Source organism: Panulirus ornatus, chromosome 15 (genome assembly GCF_036320965.1).
Source record: "Panulirus ornatus isolate Po-2019 chromosome 15, ASM3632096v1, whole genome shotgun sequence".
Lineage (NCBI taxonomy): Eukaryota > Metazoa > Arthropoda > Malacostraca > Decapoda > Palinuridae > Panulirus > Panulirus ornatus.
Window position 1 is genome coordinate 26714210 of NC_092238.1, and position 13997 is coordinate 26728206.

Here is a 13997-nt window from a genome sequence, read left to right on the forward strand (position 1 = left end):
GTCTGTGCGTGAAATCCTCAATTAGAATTTGACATCAGATGAATTCGTTGTACTGCCATTCCTCTACGTAACAGTTCATCTGCGTATGTTATTCATATTCACCTGTTCATTTGAACGCTGTACGACTGCAGTTTTAATATTCTTTTTATCTGATTTAGTCTTTGTAGTTACATTTCCACATAGACTACGTAAGTTATGTGACGAACCGCAGTTTTTCACACATGTGACGTGCAGTTCACAAGTGACTCTTGACTTGATCCCCCACGACTGACACTGGGATATATATAAGGAAAATATAAAGAAATATCAAAAGGCGTTTTTAGGAGATTTAGTCTTGCAAAACATTTGCAAAGAAGAGCTCATTATCTCCTGGACGATGTGAAGAAAACTGTTTGGTCTTTGCCGAGATGACAAAAGGCGTCTACCACGTCGTAGGAGCTCAGTCCCTGCACTGTCCTTTTAAGGAATAGTGCGTATATCAGCTCAAGAACACATATCATGCAATTCTTGGCCGGATTAAACTATCGAAGTCAGGGATGTCAACATCGAACTCAGAGGCCTTAAGTCTCCGTACCCAAGTTGATGGCTAGCGGGCCAAACGCACTGATTTACGGACATTATAATCATACCCATTGAGATAGTTATCGTTTTTTCCTCTGATCAAAACCTCCTCCTCGAGAACTTAAAACTTACCTGTTCAGAGTTGTGGTGGCGCACCTTGCTGCTGCTGCTGCCTCCGTTGGTCGAGGGTCCCCTTCGCAGCTCTACTGAGTCGTACTTGTGGTTGTCTGTAGCCAGGAGCTGCTGTTTCTCCATGTTTAATGCAACACCAGCACGAACCAACACCTCCGACACCTCTCTCTTTCTCTCTCTCTCTCTCTCACACACCACACAGCACAGTCGCCGCGGGATATCACGGACGGGCGGTCAAATTCCAGTAAAAACGTTTAGATTCTTTTTCTTTAACTTCGAAGAACGTTCACCAAGCAAGGAATTCTGATGACAACTATGTTGGGTATCCGTTTTGCGCATCTGGGCTCGTTGTTCGATACGCTCCTTTGGGCTTCTGTAAATGCAACATGTAGACTAGTCGGCCACTACTGACGGCGAGACGGAAGGAGCATCAAAAAGTGACGGTAAAGTGGGTGTTGCTCTCATTATTCCCAAGTACAGTGCGTACCGCACTGGTCCCACGTCGTCAGGAGACTTCGCGCTCGATTCTTGAAAAGTCCACTTCCCTTTCAGCTTCCTTTCCTTTCATCTAGTAGAATTTTGGAATTCCCATAAGATCAACTGTCAGCATTTATGCTACAGGGGTGAGCTGAGGACGTAGGTTGTGCATGTGGGGGTAACTGTACAGTCGTGAGCGTACCCCTCCGCCCGCTCGTGTCAGCTACGTAGTTCGGACTCAAGTCACTGAGTTCGCGGCAGCGGACGTCGAGGAGAAGGTGGACAAGTTGACGTGCCGGGGTCGTGGAGCCGTCTAGCGCGGTGCCTACCTACCCCTAGCCGTCTCCACCAGTCAGCTGATGTGTGCCGGCCTCGAAGCTCGACCTCCCGCCTCACACGGCTCTACCCCTCTCTCTCTCTCCCTCCCTCCCTCTCGACCCTTCCTTCTCACCTCATTCTCACACCTCCATTGATGTGTCTTCAGTTCCTACCTCACTCTCACAATCTTTCAAAGTTTGTCTATAAGCTCTCTCTCCTTACTTTAACATCTCTCCTGATTTGTCTTTAGCTCAAATCCTCACTCGCTAATCAAGCAGTCACACACACGCATACACACACACACACACACACACACACACACACACACACACACACACACACGCCTCTAATAGCCCCTCGTATTCTCAATGACCATTGGTCACTCAGAGTGCTTCCAATGGTCGTCACCTCTGCCTGTCATACTTGTTAAACGTTTTTGAATACGTCAGAAGCTGTGACCTGGGAACAAGCTGTGGGATGTGCCGATATAACCTGCTGATCCACTGGATATTAACTTTCGATCCTCATAGCCTTTACCGATCCCCTGATCCTTAACCGATACCTCATCCTGATCCTCAACCGATACCTTATCCTGATCATCAACCGATACCTCATCCTGATCCTCAACCGATACCTCATCCTGACCTTAACCGATACCTCATCCTGATCCTTAACCGATACCTTATCCTGATCCTTATCCTACTGCTGCTTATGATATATCCTCCTACCGATATATCCTCCTGATCCGCAGCCGATGCGTCCTTCCGATCTTCAGCCGATATATGCTGATGGTCTTTTGCAGCCGATCAGGAGAGCAGAGGTAATTGGTCAGAGGGGAAGTCAGGAGTGAGAGGGGAGAGGGGCGGCCATGAGTGAGATGGGCGGCCAAAAGTGAGAGGAGAGGTCAAGAGTGAGAGGGGAGGTCATGCGTGACATACGAGGTCAAACGTGGATGGGGAGATAGAGAGTGGGAGGTAAGGTCAAACGTGAGAAGGGAGGTCAGGAGTGAGAGGGGAGGTCATCTCGGGTTACACCGTGTCTGGCTACTGTAACGTGACCCAGCGAGGCATCACTCAGCCGCTACCAAACACCCGCACCCCACGATTGTAGGCCTTCACACACACACCCGCTGACAACACTGACCAGCCCCATCGGCCTTAGGCTTCCACCGACTGGCAACACTGCCCCTCCCACCCTCCCTAACCCCAGAGTGATGACCCCCCAAGAGTCGATCTTTCCACCCATCCAGTGACAACACTATCCAACTCCTCCAAACCCCTGACCCCCATAAGGACTCACTAACTGACAACATTGTCCTCAGTGACACCTTGTCTCAAACCTGACCCTCAGCGCAGTAACATTAACAAATCAACTCACAGTAAGCTACTGCAGAGCATAGATCCTCTGTTTAGTGTCCCATGACGATCTACATTTACTTCATTACTTGAGTGAAAGTGCGAAACTAAACTATCTTTGATCCCTTCACGTCAAGGTGGACCAAATATTGTAGATATTTCAACACATCGATAATATCAAAGACGTACATCAACATTACAATAAATGGTAGTCCAAATGTAACTTGACGTTTTCTCATTTGTTTTGGAGTGACGTATTCCACTGATTTCCTATTGGGGGTGGAAACTAGCTAGTAACGAGGCAGTAACTAGTTTCTACCATGGGAATAACTGCTGCAAAGTTCTTGAGACGAGAGTACATCTGAAACTCTTGTAGATGATCATGACACACAGGGTTTACGATCCTTATACTGTTCATTTGTTGAGCAGAGTTTTAGGAATATTTTGCTTTCCAAAACGTATATATTTCACCAGAATTCTTGACCTACTGGTGATGATGTCATCACCTCGAACACGATGATACGATCCTATTCACGACCTTACGACCATTGTGGCATATTGACATGTACGACCCTTGTATTATGATGACATGTACCTTTCTACAACCAGCCCTTTCTGTCCACAGCGGCTCTCGACCTGTTCTACAGATATCATTATGGCCACTGGTTTCGTAAGTTGTCTGCATGGGTTTGAGCCTTAGGCACTCGTCTGGCTGCTGCTTCTCATGTTTTGTGTGTGGACACTGACAACACGAGGATTAACCTTTAGGATACGCCTTTCCTTCGACAGGAAAGATGTGGAACTCCCTTCCTTCATTCATCTTACCTTCTTCCCATAATCTGTCTATCTTTAAGGGTGTCGTCCATACACACTTGGGGAACCCTGATCCTCTTTTTGTTACACCTTTTCTTTTCGCACGAAATGGTCTTGATTGGGATATTTTAGTCAATATATATATATATATATATATATATATATATATATATATATATATTCCTATGAGTCCACGGGGAAAATGAAACACGATAAGTTTCCAAGTGCACTTTCGTGTAATAATCACATCATCAGGGGAGACACAAGAGAGAAATATAACAATCAGTTGATATACAACGGAGAGACCTAGCTAGGACGCCATATATATATATATATATATATATATATATATATATATATATATATATATATATATATATGAAAATCCTCCCCTCTCGTTTTTTTTCTTAATTTTCCAAAAGAAGGAACAAAGAAGGGGGCCACGTGAGGATATTCCCTCAAAGGCCCAGTCCTCTGATCTTAACGCTACCTCGCCAACGCTAAAATGGCGAATAGTATGAAAAGAAAAAGAAGGATATATATGAATGTGTGAAGAACGTGTCCCGCCAGAATGACGGCTTCAGCCACCAGCAGAATTGGGACATACATATTTGTGGCAGAATTCTGAGGTAAGAGAAGCCGTGTTGGTTCTGAGGAGGGGATGACCGCTCAAGTTACCGTCACGTGCCCACACTGCCACCAGCGCCACAGACCTCACCAGCACTGCCACCGGCACTGCCACCACCTATCACTGTATTACCACCACCTCACTCCAAAAACACCACCCTATCACATAATTGTGGTTCACATCTGTGCCATCAAGACCAGTCACACTCTTTGTGCAACGTTCTCTTCCTACCAGCCCTGCTTCCAACATTGTTGTCACTGTCACCACGCTGCCCACCATAGTGCCAACACTGTCGTGTGGCCACCAGCCCACCACCCCAAACCGCTGCGCCGACCACACTACCACCATAACACCATCTCTGCCTTCACGCTAAACATCTTCACACCATCACTATTGACCCAACCCCATCATCACTATTTTCTCATCACCATCATCATCACTACCACCACACTATCACCACCATTCATACAATACCATTACAGCATAGTCACTCACACTACTTACACGACAGCATCTGTACATTGTGATTACACGCAAGACATTTACCGTGATGTCTTCGTCATAAGAAGTATTAAACCCTGAATATATAATGTTCAGTAAGCCATTACTAGAAGTACAGGGAGGATAGTCATTAGAAAACGCAAGGCAGTGCTTAGCTGAAGTGCATACAGTAAAGAGGATATTCGTTTTCATAACCAGAAATACACAATAGAAAACGAGACTTATTATTTGCTCATTACGCCTTGAGTCAGACCGCTTTCAGGCGACGTTTTCCAGTCCTGACCACCGAACTTTGTCGAGGACGAAAGAATAACCAGAACAAATCCTAAGAACAACAATGAAATTGATTCTGTTGTTCAGGAACAATCCTGAGCGAAGGAAGACTCGGAGATTTCGAGTAGAATTGCACTAGCCAGAAATATTGGTTTGAAATCAAACAGAAGACGTACAAGAAACATGGAAAAAAAATTTTAGCTGTAAATTTTTCAAACTTTCAAACAAATTCCTCAGATCCTATCAAGGCAAAGATTATTATCTATACATGTAAATCACTGCTAAAGTAATGCTTTGATTATTTTGACTATCACTGAGTAAACGTGTTCACGAATGACAGAGTAAAATGTACTTATTCCATATTCTTTTTTAGAATAGAGACAACAAAACACCTTGGTTGAAATTATTTCGGAAATTGTTTTCCATTCATCTCTTCCCATAGAAGTTCCATGGTAGTACACTTTCCCCGCCCCGTAATGCAGGAGGAGCCTGAATAGCTATCTATTTTCCTGTGAGCTGGTGTGCCGTAGGGTGTCGTGGACCGGGAAGGGGATCTCCTCTTTTCTATCTCGTCTCCTTCCATATGAATCAAGAATGTAGGGGATCCTATTACTATTCCCCGGCAGGTACCCTCGTCATAAACCATCAGATCCCATGTTATCTTTCCTTCCTATAAACCACACCCACAACCACAGCCACAACCACAGCTCCCAGACGTCAACCTTTCATCATCTTTCACCACGCAACCCACGCTACCACCACACTACCATCACTGCTACTACTACCACTACTACTACTAGAAGTAGTAGTAGTAGTGGTAGTAGCACCACCACTGCTACTACCATACTTCAAACATACCCAAAACATAAGACTCTCATTATTACGTCTTGTGAGAAAGTTTGTGCATTAAGATGCTTATATTTAGCTTATATTCTTTCAACGGACTTGCATGTAGCGCTGTCGTTTGTATTACTCCTCAACCGTGGAAGCCTCCTGGCTGAAGGGCAACAACACTCATTTGAAGTCAGACTCAAAAATGATATTCTATCATTATCGTAATGGTTTTTAGTAATGTAACTTTATTACCGTAATTGTCATTTCTAGTATTAGAGCTTAGAAATTCTTATTATTATTGTCATCATTATTTTCATTATTATTATTATTATTATTATTATTATTATTATTATTATTATTATTATTTGAAATTATTATTTGAAATCATTTTCCATAGAGCGAGATGTGGTAAGCGTATACCGACTAGAGAAGGTGTTTCTGGTCTCCTTGTGATTGAAATGTCAGCAAGTTATGCTAATTTAGGGGTCATTCCTTCAGTAGATTTTCAGCTAGATTCAAGTATGTGTTTCAGCTCTATTCTAGAAGTTGGCAGACCCATTATGGCGTGGATTTCCGCTAGATTTAAGAGCCTGTAGTCGTACTAGGTTTTAGGGTTTAGAAGTGCGGTTGTGGTAGACAGTTTAAAAATTCAGGCCACCGTCACAGAAGGGAGGTGCTATCTGCTGGAGCTGTGTTATCTTGGTGCCACAGTTTAGAAGTCGTGGCTCAAAAGTAATAAATGCAGAGAGCGCAAGGAAATTTTTCCTCGAATATCTTGTCAAGTGTTAGGGATCACAACGTCTTTGACCTGCTTATCTACCTCACCTCTGACCTGTGTGACCTTGTTTGACCTACTGCTGCCAAGATTTCAGAATCATACCTGACGGTGACCCAAATGACATCAGTGCTCTTGAAACAGCTTCAAGAAAGAGGCGTTAATCGTAACCGTTGTATAAACTGACCCTCGGGTTGATAGGTGGTGGGAGCGAGACGCGCAAACAAATGGTGTAGGACGAAGGAATCACTCAGGTTGTATTATTTGACGAAAACACCCATGATGGTGATTAGAAATCATATAAGTTGTTAAATACATTCATACAGACAGCTTTTCAGTACGCGAGATAATCACCAAGGCGAGGATGGTACGTGTATAAGAGTGTCACAAAGATGATATATTGCCACCATGACAAGAGTGCCACCACGACATAGGTCGTCTTCCTTGCTGACCTCAATGATGCGTCAGCCAACAGAACGCAAAAGGTCTTTTATAGAGAGTAAATCCTGAAGTACATTACTATTCGCATGTTGCGAAAACTCCACATGACCTGTGCATGACATTCATCCCGGTGGATTCCAGAATACCTGGAAAAGAGAGACGGCCAGACAGTAAGTACACTTAGTCAGACAGACAGACAGACATGGAGACAGACAGGGAGGCAGACAGAGAAAACGCAGTACAGTTTGGTTGTTAGCAAAATCGTCGTTGAAAAACTAAGAATTTTGTATCCTTCGTTTTCTTTACTTTCTGTTAGACGAACATGCCAGAAAATATAGCCCAGTTTTCTTGTGTGTGTGTGTGTGTGTGTGTGTGATTCATACTTATTGAAACAACTTTACCTATGAAATATTCAAAGGGCAGATCGAACCTTGCCGTCATGGTCACGAAATCTTAACGACAAGAAAATGTGTCGACGAATCAAACCATCACACATTCGCTGATGTGTTCCTTCCTCGCCACATCACTAGACGCAGGTGTGTTAAGGGCGCGGGGCGATAGGCCTTGTGTCTCCGTGGTTGCATCACCGGGTCATTGCCGTCTGAGGGGTATCGTCTACGCTGTTATCTGTTAGTCATCTACCCCAGACCTCACCTCTACCCCAGGTGGGTTGGTCACCAGAGGGAGAGGCTGTCGCCTGGGGGAGGCCAGCCAGGTAAGGAGCTTGTGAAGTATTAGCATGAGGGAAGGGGGGACTGGCGGGGTGGAAGGGGGAATGGGGGAAGGAGTGATGTAGGGGAAGGGAATGGGTTAAGGAGAGGTTGGGATGGGGTTGTGGAATGGGGTTGTAGCAGGGAGAGGAAAGGACTGAGGTGAGGAGGGATCGGAGATGGAGAGGGAGTGGTGAAGGGGGAGTGAGTGATGTGAGGAATGGGATTAGTTGGAAAGGGAATGGGTTGAGGTTAGAAAAGGACTTGTGGAGGGTTTGGGTTTGGGGAGGAATATGATGAGAGAGGGTAGGGGGTGAGGTGGGGAGGTGGACAAATTTTGATGGGAGAATGAACTGGAAATGGGTAAGATAGGGTTAGGAATGGGAGTAGAGGGAAGAGATTATGATGAGAGAGTGATTGGGATGGCGAGAATTCATAGAAAAGTGAAAGAGTAGAGTGGGGGAGAAGTGGGGTGTGGCAGGTAATTAGATTGGAGGGAAGGCTTGGGGGAGGGGGATGTTGGTGGATCGTGAGTGGAATAATGAGGAAGGGAGGTGGGAGGAGGTAGGCTGCAGGGGTGAGGAGGTCGCGAAGGAGGCAACAGAAGCCGGACAAGATAGACGTGTGGGTTGCATCACACGTGTCGCCTTCTGCCTCGTCTGGCCCACCACAAGATGTTGTTTCTTTCTTTACCCCAACAATCACAGGTGCCAGTCCTTATCTTGGCCAGGCCTGGAGTCAGACGTGGAAGATAATCACGATGATAAAGATTTAGTCGAGAAACTTGAAGTTCTGAAGAGTTGGAAATATTTCTCTTAAAAAAAAAAAATAGGTTATTATTGTTATCTAGTGATTTATTTATGGGAAATGAGGGAGAGAGAGAGTATTTGTGTGTGAAGATAGGAAATGTGAAATGTAAGTTAGGGTCATATAGAGGGTTGCTTAGTTGAATCTAGCCGAGTAGCTTAGTATCCGTGAGATGAAGTAAGACACTGAGGGTATAGGAAGGTTCCTGGCATCACTTCAACACACCTCAATCAGAAGCGTAGTATTATCGTAGGCGGCTGCTGTCTGCAACCTATTACGTACGTGCTGTTGGCGAAAGGTATAAGACGCTCATGAAATATCACAAATTACTCGAAAATCTTACATAACACCAACTTCGTCAGACGCGAGTTGAACCATGGTGGAATTTCGATTCCTTGATTGACTTAAACAGTTTGTTACATGGTCATGGGATCAATCATACATCATATACCACAACTGTTATTACATATAAACAAGCTAATGGTAAAAGTAAGTTGTAAATCTAAGTGAATATGAAACGCCTCGAATCATTATGAGCCGAGGGTTCAAACTCATGAAAATATTGCAATGAATGTATTGAGAAATCAACATAGTTTTATTGTCTTTTGTTACAGATTCACACCCCATAAAATGACGATGTTTACTGCTGCACACAGCAACGTGGCAAGACGCGGTACAAGTGCTAATTCTGTGCTTAAAAACAACGTTAGTTCTACGTACATTCCCCCTCCCCCTCCTCCTAACTCGCTTTAGATGAGCTCTTTGGATAGTATTATCTTTGCGTTGTCGTCCTATGCCTTCTGATATCAATCCTGTGATCTGAAATATTATCTAGAGGCGATAAAGTCCTGTACTTAAGCATGGAAATGATTAAAAGATAAAAAAAGAAAATCATAATTCGCTTTATATCTATTTGGTACCTGTCTGTCAGAGTATTATTATATATTTCTTGAAATTTTGTTTCATATATATATATATATATATATATATATATATATATATATATATATATATATATATATATATATATATATATCATTTCAAGTATAGGAGTCTTTTCCTATGATATATTCTAGTTCTAGGGTGAACGAGGCCTTTAAATTTTTCAGGCGCGCGAGCGTTTAAATTTCTTGAACTCCGCCATAAATGCCGAGACGAAACAGGTTTTAGATTATTCAAACGCGTGACGATGTTTAAAGATCTTGGAAACGTTGAGGTTTAAATCTCTCGGGTGTACCAGCCTTTCAGAGGCAGTAGTAAATTTCCAGTGCGTGCAGTTATATATATATATATATATATATATATATATATATATATATATATATATATATATATATATCCCTGGGGATAGGGGAGAAAGAATACTTCCCACGTATTCCCTGCGTGTCGTAGAAGGCGACTAAAAGGGGAGGGAGCGGGGGGCTGGAAATCCTCCCCTCTCAATTTTTTTCAATTTTCCAAAAGAAGGAACAGAGAAGGGGGCCAGGTGAGGATATTCCCTCAGTGGCCCAGTTCTCTGTTCTTAACGCTACCTCGCTAACGCGGGAAATGGCGAATAGTTTGAAAAAAGAAAAAAAAAAAAAAAAAAAATATATATATATATATATATATATATATATATATATATATATATATATATATATATATATATATATATATATATATATATTGCTGTACGCACATGTGCATTATATTTTCATAAATCAATCGTGAAAATCAAAGCAACGACTGAATGATAATCAGAACGTTAACTAGCAAACGATTATACGACGCGGGAAACAGGTGCAAAGGCTACATAAAGAAATACAGGAAAGCCCGCGCTGCAGGCATGTATGCAAGGCAGATGCCAAAATTCCTAGATGATTTGATTAACGAGCGCCATCTATTGAGCGAATGAAGACCGACTCTTTTCTCTTGAGCATAGTGGCTGTTTTCGTAGTTTTCATGTGGATATTCTTATTCTATTCGTTTAAGATAAATCGTTGCCTTTACATGGTTTTTTTTATACTTAAAACATTGGTTATCATGTATTTTTTCAAGACGTTGCTGATATTTCCTCGTTATGTTTCACTAAATCGGTTGAGCCTTTCTTTGAAGAAGTTCTTCATAATTTTGTGTAATCCATATTAAACCGTGGGATCAACAGCAACCGATATAACTTGCTTCTATATTTGTGCTCCATCAATAATATACGACATTCCAAACATGTAATACAGAACTAGAGGCATATCGATCACATTGAACAAAACACACACACACACACACACACACACACACACACACACACACACACACACTTTTTTTGTCTTAGCGAAGAATATAAGAACATAAGAACATTTTTTTTTCTTGTACACAACATGGTTTGAACGAGCTATTCGTTGTAGTACACTAAAAAACGAGTTTCTTGAATAGTATTCATTAGTCCCGCGACATGCAAATAATTCGACGATATAATCATACACGAGTGCCATCTAGCGACTGGTTGGACGATCATGTCTTCGGTTGAAAAGTTGCCAGTTAGTCGCAAACGTCGACACTCTGTGAGTCCCGTCTGGCTGGGAACGTATTTGGCGGGGGTCACTTGACCACAGACCTACGATGAAATTACACAGCCATTTTTTCCGCAGCTGCAAGAGAGTCAACATATCTCCCATTGGTGACTAATTGTCGTTGGTTTACTGAGAGTAAGTTGCAACTTTTTGTTCATGGAAGGTGATTCTGGTATGTTTTAGTTGTTTTGAAGTGCATTTGCTTAGGGTTGAATAGTCAAGGTATTTTTTCAACTGACAGTCGACAGAACTTTAGAATGGGAGTTTGTTCAGTGATTAGTCCATTCGTGTTTTTGAATGCATAGAAAAAAGTTTATGCTAAACTGTTCGTTTATTTGATGGTTCGTTTTGGTAAATTAGCTCGTATGCATATCGATACTAGGTTAGGTATTTTTTTCTTGCAATTATAAGTGTAATACTAAGAATAAAAGCTGTTGAGCGTGACTTAGAACATCACATTTTTCTACCACGTCGATGATAATGGTGGTTATTTAGAACTTGTATTAGTTTGTGAAACGTTTATAACTAAATGACCACTTTATTTGACAAGACATGTGCAAAGCAACCATTATTGTTAATAACCGTTATGGTAATGTAAGGGCACTGTGATTTGAATTACATCGAAGAATCATGATGGATTTAGTAGTTGATAAAGCTACTTGTAGTGATTACTTCATAAAGAACCTAATCTCTAATTCTATTATAAAGTAATCACCAGGTAGTTTTAACTATACTGTATCTATTGATTTTCGAATTGTTATAAAATTACTATAACGTTTATTAAGCAAGTACGTTGCTTTGCACATGGCTTCATCCAAACTAGGTAGTTTTTTTCGCTTCGAATCTAGCGGGAAAAAATTTTAGTCGCCCACCGTTTAAAAAGGATACAACCGGGAAGGTTATCTTGGTTAGGTTGTTTATCGTAGTTTCAGGTAGTTATACTTGTTAACCGTAAAATTCCATGTCTTTAGACTGTGTTCCATGGAGTTAGCCGTTTTACCTGTGGGTAAGCTACATAAATCCTTTAGTTCAAAACTTTTTACAGGAGTGATAAGGCTGGATAATTGTAGTTTTTAAACTGCCAAAGAGGAGTTGAATTACGCATGTGTACAACATTTATAGGTAAAAATTTTTCAGATGAAAAAAGGACTAAGTTGATTTTAATCAAACGTTGCAGGTGACGCCGACGGTGTTGTCATGGATGCTGACATTGGTAGTACTTTCCACAAGTTGTTGGATTACGTCATCGTAAACTCCAACAGCCACGGTGAGTTGCCGTTCCAAGAGAGAAAGTGTTGGTCACTAGGAACATCGAGTTTGTGTCCGAGCCATTTTTGCAGTAAGTATGTGGATCAAATTGAAATAATGGACACCGTGCACCTCCGTCCATCGAATTTAGGCGTCGTTAAATACTTTGAAACACGAAATAAGAATGCACAGAATTGGTAACGGTGCGCTTTAGGGTCGCCATGAATTAAGACAGATGTGTAACGTAACTTGAAGCTGTAGTGTTTAGAGACTTTAAAGTTCTTAAGGAAAAGCGATTGATACTTTTATAAGTAAACGAATGTATAGCGAGGAAGGCTGTGATCAGGGGAAATGCTTGAAATAAAATCATAACTTACTATTAAGACTTTACATATATCCTAGCCGCTGTAGCTTGCATTTGAAAATTTGTGTTCCATTTGAAAGTTGGATATTTTGATTCCAAAAATGACACCTATTTAGGTACTCTAATTTAACTTGATAATGATTGAAATGGACATTTATGTAGGGATGTAAGAGAGAACATCGTTGCTACAAGTATTCCTACCGTAACATATTAACTTTTCTATTATAATGCAATTCCATGAACTCTGAATTCTCTGCGGTCAACTAAAATGTCGTGTTCGGTTCCTTCAGAATTATCGTAAAGCAGTTTTACGTTGCGATGATCGGTAGAATGTTATAATGTCTGGACAATTCGGAAGGTTCTTAGGGTAGGGAGATTTACGAATTAGAAGATGAATGGTAGAACTTAGAGAAAATGAAGGTTAAAAACATATTCATCTAGCAGAAAATGTTAACCAATTTCTCTAATAGGCATGTAGGTCGATAATTATTGTGACACCCGTCAATTCATTTAACTTACAATAACAATCGATATTGCTGTTGCCCTGATACAGGTTTACTTCATAATCTGTAAGAGGTCGGAATATAGTCTCGCATTAATTTGTTTGGGAGTATAGAAGTAGGCTTGTTTTTCCCGTAAATTTTGTGCGAGCGTGTTCGGTAACTCTATACCTATAAGCTTACACCTTTATCTTTAGGTAGTTGTACGCTCGCTCAGTGTAAAAGGTATGCAGGAAACGAGAGAGATCTTGTTTATCTCTAGAAAGAATTTGAAGCAGCATCGAAAACGTGTTTATAGTGTTTATTGCAATGAATGTGTATTATGGATCAAAAATAAGTATATAGATTACTCGAATTGGTTTATATGGGTGAATTTTTTTATTTTAGTGGGTGCACATTTTCACAGCTTAATGGCAAGGAAGTGGTTATATATTGGCAAAGGAATTTTCTGGCCATGAATTTAAAAGCCTTTATTATTTCAGGTTGAGAGTATGGAGACGAGATGCGGTGATGAAGGGTATGAGCACCCGGTCTGTCTACAATGAAGCATCTGATAAAATATCCATGCCAGGAGACTCTAGTTGAAGGACGATTAAAATGTAATTTTGGTATATTAACTGATGAAATTATTGTATATTGGCGGGAATAAAATGGAAAATTTTAATCTCTGTATTTATTCATAAAATATACATGAAGGATGGGTAGAAAATG

The 13997-nt window shown here is 41.4% G+C and overlaps 1 protein-coding gene and 2 long non-coding RNA genes across 3 annotated transcripts in view; 2 read left to right on the plus strand and 1 right to left on the minus strand.

Moving 5' to 3' along the window:
• Window positions 1–1243, minus strand: part of w (eye pigment precursor family transporter white) — a 74197-nt gene extending 72954 nt beyond the window's left edge. The window contains exon 1 of the mRNA XM_071670644.1: window positions 694–1243. Coding sequence (XP_071526745.1) covers window positions 694–816 — 123 coding nt within the window. The 5' untranslated portion in view covers window positions 817–1243. The remainder of the gene's footprint in view (window positions 1–693) is intronic.
• LOC139753785 (uncharacterized) overlaps window positions 1–9484 on the plus strand; it is a 34324-nt gene extending 24840 nt beyond the window's left edge. Inside the window, exon 3 of the long non-coding RNA XR_011713764.1 lies at window positions 9240–9484. This is a non-coding gene — a long non-coding RNA (uncharacterized lncRNA). The remainder of the gene's footprint in view (window positions 1–9239) is intronic.
• Window positions 9485–11171: 1687 nt separating this feature from the next.
• LOC139753784 (uncharacterized) lies at window positions 11172–13950 on the plus strand. Its single transcript, XR_011713763.1, has 3 exons — window positions 11172–11309; window positions 12352–12441; window positions 13769–13950. It is a non-coding gene; the product is annotated as an uncharacterized lncRNA (long non-coding RNA).
• Window positions 13951–13997: the final 47 nt, after the last annotated feature.